General features: G+C 37.0%; 1 protein-coding gene across 4 annotated transcripts in view; it reads right to left on the bottom strand.

Moving 5' to 3' along the window:
- The window catches only part of LOC5566250, a 227,610-nt gene that overhangs the window by 160,022 nt on the left and 54,700 nt on the right, over positions 1-12,888 (bottom strand). For 2 of the 4 annotated variants that reach the window (XM_021846416.1, XM_021846418.1), the window contains exons 2-3: positions 3,880-4,919; positions 2,032-3,592 (exon numbers count right to left, since the gene is read on the bottom strand). In XM_021846416.1, coding sequence (XP_021702108.1) covers positions 2,032-3,443 — 1,412 coding nt within the window. In that variant the 5' untranslated portion in view covers positions 3,444-3,592; positions 3,880-4,919. Of the gene's footprint in view, positions 1-2,031; positions 4,920-12,888 lie in introns of all 4 variants that reach the window. The other 2 variants (XM_021846415.1, XM_021846417.1) reach the window with 1 other exon arrangement.

The following is a 12,888-nucleotide window of genomic DNA, read 5'->3' as shown; positions in this document are numbered from 1 at the left end:
CATCATTACTTCGAAATCGCGTGATAAATTATCAACAATACTTTGTCTTTTCACAATCGTTTGGGTTGAGATAGGGTCAAAACTGCGTTTGTCTTGATTGATTTTTAAACAACTTTAGTAATTTGACAACAATAGTTTTCTGGACATGAGAATCAGTTGAGGAGTGATGCATTTGCAAAATCTAAAAATAAAGCGATTGAGTGAGTAACGCGGACCATTCTTACCCTTTGAGGGGGTGACATTGGGCCAAACAAACTACAATTAATTTGCAATGAGAGCAAATTAAGGAAAGAGTCTTTTGCTTAGTTTTTTTACAGCTCTCCAAAAACATTTTATATGGTAAACATGAATGTGTTATTTAAAAACAGTATTCGCCGAAAAAATCTTCATGAAACCTTGAAAAATCAAATTAAAAAAGCATTTTTATGAAGTCTTGTTTGATATTTTTTTTAAACAAAGAACTGGCTACCGAGATCTATTATTTATGGTAGGGGAAGAGCACCGATTTTCGACCCATTTATACGTTTTTCCCTACTTTTTATGAATATCCGAAAATTGGCACAGAATTCTTGTAGGTCGGAAAAAAAAGTGCTTTTCTCCTAGTTGTTGAAAACTGCAATGAGAATCTCATAAACATTTCATAATAATATTTCATTATTTGCTGTGATACGACGGTAAGTTAATATTCAACTTCAGTGTACATCAATAACTGGTTATTTAACCCGTATAGGCCTGAGTGAAAGAAAAATTACAAAAACTCTCACCGCTCAGCGAGTACTTAACGGATTTAAATTATTTTTTGTCAGTATACTGGCACACATACCTAGTTTCTAAAAGTGGTCAAAGAATTTCGGGAATGTTCATGTGTCCGGAGTTATTCAGGTGGGTTACTGGGTCAGGTCGGCTGAAAATGGTGCTGTACTTTTTTGCCCCTGGAGGTAGGAAAATTTCAAGTTACATATAATTTCCTGAATCGGCTATAATGTGGCCACTAATCAAGGAATTTCAAGAAAAACCCATCAGCGTAAACATTTTGAGAAACGATTGAGTTGGATAACCTTGTGTCCTTAATTTGTTTGACCCTTGAAATAACCATTTTGGGTCTCCATGATGCCTCAAATTTACAACAAAGTGGTCAATTTGTGTCTAATTATATGTGTCAAGCCCATGGGAACGTATTTCAGTAAATTATTATGTTTAATCTCTACTGTTATAGAATTGAAACGGTTTAGTATCCAACAAATCTATAGCCGATTCTTTAGGGCATTAAGCCAGAGTGACCACAACTAGTACATTCTAAACGGTGCTTACCTCTTCATTTATAATGTTGAATATCAGATCTTAATGATTTATGCAAATTAAAATGATTGCCATTGCAAATAAATAATAACAACTTGGTGTGTCCCAAAAAATAGCCCTTTTTTACCCGACCTGACCCAGGGACCCACCAAAATATCTCCGACCACAGGAACATTCCCGAGATCCTTTGGCTACATTTAGGAACTAGATATGTGGGCCAGTATACTGACAAAAAATTATTTGAATCCGTTAAGTGTTCGCTGAGCGGTGAGGGTTTTAGTATTTTTGCTTTCACTCAGGCCTATACGGGTTAAAAAGTTTTACTGAAAAGTACATCAAAGAAGACTTTGGCCCGTCTGGGCCCAAAGGTTAATAAAAATTCATATGTACTCAGAATTTATGCACAAAATATGTCACGCTCCAAGGAAGGGGGGAGTCAAGCCAAGCGTGACAAGGGGAGAGTCGAAACAGTGGAAATTTAGCGTGACATGATTTGTGTACCATCCCTCAGCTTCAAACAAATATACAATTTAAATTTGATTCTATATAAGGAAAACACAACGAGGAGCACATCTTTTTATAAATTCCTAATCACTAAGTTTCCTCATTCCAAATATCTTTTGGGAATTAACATGCCCAAGGCACAACATGTCTTAAATAAAAAGAAATTCAATTCATAAAATCAATATCTTTAGGGAAGAAAACAAGTAATTCTAATACAAATCAACTCACCTGAAAACAACATTATCTATACCGAATCCGGACGGACCGGTAAGATCGCCCTGCGGGAACACAACCCTCGGCGAGCGCGAAGATTTCCACGGTGGCTGGTAGATCTTCTGGCTCGGCTCGGTGTACAGCTTCGATGGGAAGTAGGGTTGATTCTGCTGGTAGGGACTGCTGACGAAATAGTTCGGATCGTATGCCCGGTAGCGTTTGCCATCTCCGTAGTCAATGTACGGCCGCTGAACCGCAGTTATGGGCCCATTCACATCCCCAAACTTGGTTACGTCATCGCGGAAAGGCTGCTTGACGTTCACCACACCGGGGAACTCGATTAGCCGGCTAGGTCGGACTAGGGATTCTGCGGGTCTAAGGTCCAACGGGGTCGGTGAGGGACGCGGAAACTCACGGAAGTAACGGGTGGCGTACATGTTACGGGAAATTTCGCTGGAGTCGGTTTCTTGGGTGGGAGCCGCCGTTGGGGAACGCTGCTGCCGGGTGTCGAACGTTTCAGCGTCTTCGTAATCCTCGGCGGTGTGCACCGGACGATGGTACACGCCTAGGCTTTCGGCGAATGCAAAGTTGTCTTCGCTGTAGCCTTGCGGTGTGAAGGAGTTCGCGACTTTGTACGGACCCGGGGGGAATTGAATTCCGGATCTTCGAGCTCCCATGGTGTTAAGCTCGGATTGGGAGCTGTTGGATTGAGGACTGATGGTTGCAGGTTCATGTTGGGGGTTGTTGGTGGGGAAAACCACGTGATGGGGTTCATCGTTTTGGGTTACCTTAGGAGGTTGCGTATTTTGAATTGGGGTCAGAACGGGAGGTGAGTTTGGTTCCTGGTAGAAGTACCCGATTGGAATGAGCTTATAACGCATGGATCGAGATTTTGTGACATTCTGAAGACCGAGGATGTAGGGATCTTCATCCTGATAAAGAGCAAGTGCCTCGGGGAGAGGTTCTGCATTCGGTAGGGGTTGAGATGGATCGGGATGCGCTAATCGCACACCTGGCTGTTGTGATCCATCGTCGGAACGACGGTTTTGGAGAGTTTTGGCTCTTCGCTGTTGGGAAACTAGAGGCTGCTGCAAAGGCACTGGGTATGGCTGAGGTTGTAGTGGTTCAGCAAATCTAAATGCTCCAAAAGTATTTCTCAGCAAACGGCGGTTTGCCGTCCGACTGTCGATGTACCGAACATTGTCGATGTTGGAGAATGTTTCATGGGGAACGAGTAGATTTCGCGAGGTGATCGTTCGGCTACCCCAAGGTTCGATCTGTTCTATCCGAAGACCAAGATCAGGATTTGTGAAGGTGCGAACCTGGCCCTTGAGTTTGTTGCTCTTGCTGTTGGGCGATTCAATGGCATGGGCGAGTAATATTCCGGCGACTATCGTTAGGAGTCTCCATTTGGTGGGACCTAACATCTTACTTCATAAGGGATGGTTGAAAAATTGTGGACTGCTGGTCCCCAAAAGCGCGAAGATGCGGGTGGATGACGCAGATGGATTTGCTGAAGATAGGAACCGACGTTTCACAATTGCTTCCCAGCCACTTCATCAATAACCATCAAGAGCTGAAGGGGAAAGAGACAGAGAAGGAAGTGAAACAAAAAACTTTAAGATTTTTAAATCTCCTTGGAAAACTCTTCGGACGGGGAACGATAAATCAATAAATTTTAGAGGATAACCGAGGAAGGAATCTGTCCGAACACAACCAGACTTAACTAGATACGTGCCGCCTGCCTTGAGAGTAAAAGTGACACATGAAAGCGTGCAAACTACGAACACTTTGGATCATTCACCCACGGCTCTTTTTCGCAGCTTTTTTCCTCTTCTTTTGCACCCAGGGATTAATCGTTACCTTGGTTCGCTCTCTCACTAGCACTGGTCTCACTCTTTATCATTATCATACGCTAGGGGCTTGGGAAAAGCATGTTTTCGCAGTTGATATGTATTTCCACACTTTATTAAATTATTTTAACTTTATTTCCCTTGCACTCTTGGATTTTCTTCTTCTTCTTTATCTTTTTAAGCTTTGATGTTGGCTGGGGTTTCTTCTTCTTCTTAATTCACACCAGTTGCGCTTGGTTTTCTTCGGTCCACCCTTTCGCGTGGCTTCTCTTCTCGGGCGGGGGAATTAAAATTCAATTCACTTTCTTTTTCATATTTTTATTTATAATTTCACTCGTTTTTCTTCTGAGGCCGTTCGCGCACTTCGGTCGTCGTTCGTTGGCTGGACTTTTTATGCTATGATTACCATCACTTGCTATAATTTTTTCCCGGCGCTTTTCTGATTATATGTTTACTGTGTTGTCTGTTTTGCCTACGGTTTTTTGCAGTCGATACAATTTTTCTTTCCAACCTTGGTCGTTCGTAGGAGTAGTTCGAGGCTTCGGTTGGCAGCCGAACGGCGTGACAAACGTTTCTGAATGCTGCACGGTTGAGGAACTGTCCGCTGTCCGCTCACGCCTTACCGAGTTTGGTCGTCAGGTTGGGCCGTTTGTATCCGATCTTCAAATGGAGTTCTTCCACCCCGCACACTATCTCTCTCTTTCGTTCGATGCTGATTCAGCTCGCTTTCTTGGTCAATGTTGAACAAGAAGTTTTTCTCTACCACAGCAACTGGCAAAAGGGCATGCCAAGAGCTGGTGCACTTTCGGTGGATGAGGAAAAGTTAGACACGAACAAGACGTCCCTTGAAACTCCCGGAAGGTGGATAATGTTGTTGATCAGAGATTGTTTGGTCTTGTTGTGTCGACGTTGCGCACCTTTCCTACTTCCTGCTGCCTCCGAAGTGCTCTGTGGTGGTTATTTAAAGCGAGGGAATCAGACAGGCGCACTTTTCTAACCTGAAGGTGGAAACTGCGAGAGTGCGAGAGATTGCGGATTGGAATGATGTTGCTGTTGATTGAGAAACAAATAAGAAAAACTACGGTTAGTGATAATTGACTGCTGAGGGTTGTTTACAGGATGCTTGACCTTTGGGAGCGTTTTTCTTATTACATTAGGCAAATACAGATCATTGGAAACCCCTTCTACCATATTTCAAGCTTAGTAATGAGATCTATAGATGAATAGCGTGAACCGTCATACATACCAATTACCAATGTTAAATATATGAGGATAAAACGTTTTGTTTAATCTATTCGAAATAACTTATACTAAATTAAAACTACAAGTGTCAACTAATATTTATTTTTACGGAATGCACCGGGTTTACGGATATGCGCCGTCGCACCATGTCGCTTCAGATGATTCTTTTTTTTTTACGGCGCCATAAAAATTAACATAATGATTCTTGGAAATTGGCTGGTCAATTCTGTTTTGTAATTTTCATTAATTTTTTGCACAAGATTTATTGTAGAGATATTGTATATTTTAAGTAGGGGATCTTGGATAAATTACTGAGAAGTTTTTGAAGAACGACATATGGTTACCTTAAAAATACAGTTTTGAGATCACGTGGGGATTCCTGCGACGATTTCATAATTTAATTTCAACAATTTCATGGTATGTGTCTAATCATCTTGGTTATTAAACTACCGGCAGCTTCATTTTTTACCGCAAAATCAATATTCAAATCGTTATAACTTTTTGTTTTCCAATATTTTTGCACCATTTTTTCACAAGTTCTCAAACAACTCTTCTAGTTTAGGAATACGTGTCGATATTAATCATTGGTGATCTGATTTTAAAAATATTCCGATGTTCCATGGGGGACCGACATTTTCCATATAAAATGTCTTTGGCAGCCATTTTGTTTTTGATCAATTGGTCGGCGTTAAGTCAGAGTGGACCAAGTGACATTTTTGATATTTTGAGAAAAATGGGTTCAAAGTCTAACGCTCTGTAATTTTTTAACTCGTTTAAATTTTGGTTTAATATTTCTACACGTCTTTATGTTACTTTCAAACAATATAATGTGAAGTGATAATCATGAAAAATCATAATCCAAATCTCTAATAGAACGATTTTTTGATGGACTATGTGTACTTGGTCCACTCTGACTGAACTGAAGACCACCGTTCAGTGAGTTGGTTCACTCTGACTGAACAATTTCTTGGAAAATAACAATCATTTAATGCTCGCATGGTCAAATTGGGTGCATATCTCTAAGATAAACAAATTATCAAGACCCTTCGACACCAGTATAAATCCTAAAATTAGAAGAGTTTTTTGAGAACTTGTGAAAAAATGGTGCAAAAATATTAAAAAACAAAAAAGTTATAACGATTTGAATTTGAATTTTGCGGTAAAAAATGAAGCTGCCGGTAGAGGGGTTAATCTCAACAAAAAAACAAAACAAATATTTATATTACTGTTCTAAACATTTTGTAATCGCAATTCATTTATTTCGTACTAGGGAAGATTTAAATAAGACGTCCATCGATTTTCGGGATTTCTACACTGAAAATATATATTGTTTTATATAACGAAATCGTTCGTTTGAACTACGAAATTATTCGTTGTTTTCTGCAACGAAACAGTTTCGTAAAATGTATGCAATCAGCTTCGTAATAAAATGCAAGCTCCAAATCAAAACAAGCAATGATTGTTATATTGTACTAAACATTTTGTAATCGAAAATAGTTTATTTCGTATTGCGAACGAATATTCATACGCAATGTACAAATCATTCGTAAATAGAGCTAGAGCTTTAGTGCATTCGACGAAATGGTTTCGTGCATTTCACAAAACATACTAATTGCTGGGATAAATACAGTGATTAAAATTAGTAGGCGTACAGGGCACAGTTTTCACATCAAGTTGTTAAATACTGATCAAATAATATATCGAATTTAAAATACTTTCTCAATAATGAAGGCTTAATATTGATGACGTATTTCGAAGTGAATATATCTTTTGATAGCTTTCTAACAACTTGATATGAAAACAGTTCCCTGCACGAATATGAATTTGAGGCACTGTACAAATTTTTGTATTTTTTTCACATGCACTTTGATTTACTTATGTTTCTATGTTATGAATAATCTGAATCACCACTCTTCTTCAGAAGAATGAAACGGGATCTGTGGGTGCCGAGACCGCTCCTTTCGAGCTTGCCTGGAAATTGCGAGAACTCCTTCAGATAGCGGTCGATCATTCCCGGCTTGAGATTTGTAAACACGGCCCGCAGTAAAGGTTTTCTTCCCGCTGGAAGTTGCAGTGTGACGTCATCGTAAATTAGTTCATTCTACAAAATGCGTCTACGAAACCATTTCGTTGCAGAAAACAACGAATGATTTCGTAGAACAAACGATTGATTTCGTAATACTAAACAATTCTCGATTACTTTTTCAAATCGAAGTAGGTTACTTTCCCACGGTTTGGAGAAAAAACGAATGATTCAGAGGAAATAAAACTTTTTTTTCTTAATTTATTTTAAATTACAGTCGACTCTCAATATCTCGATTTGGAAGGAAACATCGAGGAAGAGAGAGTACGCACGGTGCTCCAATTACCGTTATTATCAAATAAAATATACCATCCAAACGGCAGTCGGCAGTTGATTCCTGATGTTGTTGTGCACCTCTGGGCCGAATTTGAAAAAAATCCTTAGACAGAATTTTGAGTTACGCCCTTTTGAAGTTTATATGATAGAAATCACATGAAGTATGCCACTTTAACTTGTTTAAACAAACATATTATAATAAAATTTTGTAGTTTTGATTTTTTTTATCTGGTTTTAGATATTGAAAAATACATTTCTCTAATATTTTTGTAGACCGACATTTCAAAAGGGCCAATGCTATGTTAGTACGAGACATAGAACAAATGTTAAATGATTACTAGATTGAAAATCAATACCAGGAAAATTAAATACAAACAGACTTCATTTCATCTTTGCAAATTGTTTTGAATCCCTAAAATGTTGTCTAGTAACATTTGATAGTGGGCATATCGACATACGGAGAGAAAATCGGGAATGAAAATCACATCAGATAGGGAGATATCGAGATATGGAGGATATCGAGATATAGAGAGTGAAAATGTATGCAGAATGAAGGAACTGAAAATTTTATCGACATAGGGAGATACATAATGTTATTTAAAATTAGGGTGATACACATTTTCATAAAATTGAAGTAACCAACGTTCTTATTTGTAATTAAGATATACATGCTTCAGCAAAGTTGTAGACCATTCAATTGAAAAAACTTAGCTCTTTTTTTCGCTTAGGAATTGTCGTTGTTTTTTGCGAAAACACGCCCACTTTGAGTGGGGCAATCAAACAAAACATTTTTTGACGGCATTCGAAAGGAAAACTGATTTTCTATATTGTATAAAAAATACAGATGTGTTACTTTGAATTAAAAAAAATGTTTTTGATCCTAGTTAAATGCATTGAAAACAACATGTTTTTTCGGAAAAAACTTCAATAACTAGGGTAAGTGTTCCCTTAGTTGTGGGTGTTCCTATAGTTGAGGTAGTGCCGTTTTCACTGATTTTATTCCATTAGCCACAGAACCTACACTGCCAATCGACGTATTGGCTTGTTGATACACGGAATAGTTGAAAAGAGCGCCCAAATTGCTTGAAAACTGATGAAAACTCACTAAATTTGCTAAAACTGTTCTTGCTTGTACCAATAGTTGCGGTAAAGTGTTCCTATAGTGGAGGATCCCATAAGAAAACAACGGATACCGCAACTATAGGAACACAAATTAAAAATATACCGCAACTAAAGGAACAGTGTACCAATAGTGGAGGTATTATTTTTCACTGACATGCCGTGGATTACTACGATGAAATCATTTTTCTCATTAAGTCAATGGCCGTTACTTCCCGTTACAACATCAACATGTGCATTAATTGCGCTTCTTGAATTAAGGCGGTTAAATGAAGTTTTATCGCGCTTAGTACCTCCATTATTGGTACATCTACCCTAACTAACATAGAAATCAACAATTTTCTTGTATGCAAAAATGAAGAGAAGTTAATATTAGAAACACTATATTTAATAAGATTGTACCCCGTTTGGCATAAAGCCGTTTGGCATAAGGACGTTTGGCATAAAGCCGTTTGGCATAAAGTCGTTTGGCATTACGGTCGTTTGGTATAATGGCCGTTTGGCATAATGGTCGTTTGGCATAATGGCCGTTTGGCATAATGATTGACTTAGAACTAATATCGGCATTTTCCAATATTTTACCGAAATCAACACCACCGAGCTCATAGCAAAAAATTTGGTAGGTTCTCAACAAGCGTGGTGTTTGTTCAGAGATTTTCCAAGCTATGAATGTCAAAATTGTTGTGATATTAGAGAGCATAAATAAAAAAAACTCGTGACACATTCCAGAACATAGAGTACTTTGAGCTTCTTGCGATACACATATTTGAAAATAGTAAATTGGCAAAGAAAGTTTGCAGTTGTTAATAAAGGGAACGCACAAAGAATATTTCGCTTGCAGATCAAGCTCTGTCCCAGTTTCGACGTAACATTTGATCGAAATTACTTGGTATAAGAAGTGAACATATATTCACAAAATATTTTAGGCTCTTATCCAAAGATCTATTATTGCAGCATAAATTGCCTAAATGCGATATAAGATTATTTCTCGTTGAAAATGTTTAAGGCTCTAACGCAAAAAAAATATTTTCACAGCGTAACTCAAAGGAACAACACATTTTTAAATGAAAATATTTATGGCAAAACTTTTGAACGGTTTAATATTAATTTTAATTTCAGAAGTAAATATACATCAACAACACCGTCTTTTATCAATATTAAGGAAAATTTGCGATTGAAATTATATTTTTCCAGCATATTTTTGAAGAAGATCATGCTTTTGCAAAAAGAAATATAGTTGAACATTGGCAAGTTCTAAAGTAATTATCATGCTAATAGCACGTCTTCCAAAAATTGATACAACATGAAAATAGAGGAATGGTTAACATTTAGCTTTATAAATAATAAAATTTAAAACAGTATAAATATAAAGAACAGCCTATATTTAAAAGAAGGCAAAATTTATGATTGCATCAATAGAACATTAGACGCCAAAAATTATTGCGGCATATTAAAACGAATAGACATCAACAATTGCGTTCAGAATTATGGAAGTGATTGTGCTACTTTTCAACAAATGTCGTTTCTTTGAATGTCGGTTACCCGAATGACCCTTTTCCCTGAAAGCCATTTCCCCGAAAAGTGGTGTAAAATTTAAAGTAGTTTAAATAGGTGCTATAATAGCTCCAAAGAACAGCCTATGTATAAAAAAAGATGAAATTTATTTAAATTTCAAATCAACAGCTTTTATACCTATAATTACATCATATTTAGAAAAAAAAAAACATAGCACGAAATTTTTGCTAAATATATCAAACATTTCAGTGCAAAAAAATTATTCCAATAGCAAAACTCATAAGAAGAATTAATATTAGGAAGAACGGTAATTTCAGGATAAATAATAAAATACCATTGAAAACAAATTTCTTTATATGCGTCAGTTTATTCAAGAACATATGAATATTGAATAAGGTGTCATTTTGCATCAATTGATTCCAAAACAAGCCTGATGTCATCAGAAAGATTTAATAGAAACGTATAGACGAGTCATCTTCAAAAATACTTGATTTCAGACTCATTATGCCAAACGACTATTATGCCAAACGACCATTATGCCAAACGACTTTATACCAAATAACCATTATGCCAAACGACTTTATGTCAAACGGCTTTATGCCAAACGACTTTATGCCAAATGACCTACCGCCATTTAATAAACATTGTTTTCTTGAACCACTCTATGTTGACTTGGAAAAATGCTGCACATCAGTCAAATTGTAAGCTCCAGGGAAACTTTTTAAGGCAAAACACATTGCCAAAGACTATATTCTGTATTTCTTTCACTACTGGACTGCAAAGAGCGGCATCATAAGTGCGAAAATGTGAATAAAAGTGCGGAATTGCATCGAATCATTTCGAAGTCATCAGCAGGGTTGTTGTTTGGACTTCGGGGAATAACCCCGACTCGATTTAAAGCAATTGCGCACTTTTGTACGCATTTCCGCACAAAAACTTCTGGTATAGTCCAGTGGTGAAAGAAATGCGCAATATACCAGTATTTGAATAAATAAGAAAGTTGATAAAATTATTTATGTGATGTTGTGGACCCCCCTTTTTCAAGATAGATTTTGTCGAAGACCATTTTTGGATTTAAATTGTTTTCATGCTCAAGACGCAAAGTAGTAAAAAATACAAACAATAAACATCTTTAATATAGTTTTTATTACACATTTCTCATCGAAGTAAACGAGTTGTCATGCAAAAATTGTTTATATCTACTTTAGTTTAATCCCTCTACCGGCAGCTTCATTTTTTACCGCAAAATTCAAATTCAAATCGTTATAACTTTTTTGTTTTTTAATATTTTTGCACCATGTTTTTACAAGCTCTCAAAAAACTCTTCTTGTTTTAGGATCTGTGTCGATATTAATCATTGGTCATCTGGTTTTGAAGATATTCCAAAATTCCTTGGGGGACCGACCCGTAACTAGAACCCCCCGTTTATTTCTCAGGCTACAGAATTTTTATCGTATTCGGATAAATTGATCACAAATAAAATGGCCGCCAAAAACATTTTATATGGAAAATGTCGGTCCCCCAAGGAACATCGGAATATTGTTAAACCCAGATCACCAATAATTAATATTGACACGGATTTCTAAATTAGAAGAGCAAAAATATTGTAAAACAAAAAAGTTATTACGATTTGAATATTTATTTTGCGGCAAAAAATGAAGCTGCCGGTAGAGGGGTTAGAAGTAATTGATTTTGTTTATTATTAAAGTTTTTGTTTTTCAAGGCATTTTATTGAAAATAGAGAAATAACACATTTTGTTAATATAATAAAGAAAATCATATCGTCTTTTAAATGCACTCAAATTATATTTTGATATTTGCCCACATCAGAGTAGACATGTTTTTGCGAGGAAAAGAACCACAACACTTTAACGAAAAGAGATACCGAGTTCCTTCACCTACCCAATTTCGCGTTTTTCATCGTTCTACATTTTTCAATTCGGATGGTCAAATCGATTCGGATGATTGGTCTAAATAAGTATAGGTTGCATGGATCAAATTACTTACCAAAGTAAATCCTGAACATGTAACTTTCAATCTCTTCCCTTCCCTAAAATCCCTCCCTGTGACAATCATGGAGATGCAGAGGTGATCTCGGTCTCTAGTAGCAATGGACCGTCCACTGGAAGCATTAACGTGTTGGTGTCTTAAAAAAAGTTTTGTTATTTTATTTGACATTCCACACATTTTTTGATAGAAACGATATCTCGCCAGGAACTATTTGATTGTTTTTCTATGGAGCCTGCTAAAAAAGGCATAAATCAAAAATAGCATATACTCAGGAATCCATAAAAAATTTGACCAAGAATCTTGTCAAGAACCAAATAAAAATCTGCCGAAAAATACTTTAAGGACTCTTCGTCTTCTTCTTCTTTATCTTCTTCTTCTTCTTCTTCTTCTTCTTCTTCTTCTTCTTCTTCTTCTTCTTGACATTAACTGACCTCACTGGGACAGAGCCTGCCCAAGTAACCATAAGCACTAATAATAAGCCCTTAATCAGCATCATAGATGCGTACATGCATTATAATAGCAACACAAATGCTTACACACCTTGTAACAGCACTTCCGCTGCATAGAAACCCTATTACAGCATCATTAATGCTTCTAAGCCTGTTGCATACAGGCATTATATTCGAATACAGGGCATGTTTAAATGCCCTCCAGTGTTTTGACAGATATACCACGTGCTTTGTGTTTGCATATAGTGGTAAGAGGGAGTCAAACATAAATCTTCTCACTACTACAATTGCAGGTTTTATGACGGGAAAAGTGATGGTTTAAATT

Source organism: Aedes aegypti, chromosome 2 (genome assembly GCF_002204515.2).
Source record: "Aedes aegypti strain LVP_AGWG chromosome 2, AaegL5.0 Primary Assembly, whole genome shotgun sequence".
NCBI lineage: Eukaryota > Metazoa > Arthropoda > Insecta > Diptera > Culicidae > Aedes > Aedes aegypti.
The sequence above is the reverse complement of the archived record's forward strand: the minus strand, read 5'-3'. Positions and strand labels throughout refer to the sequence as shown.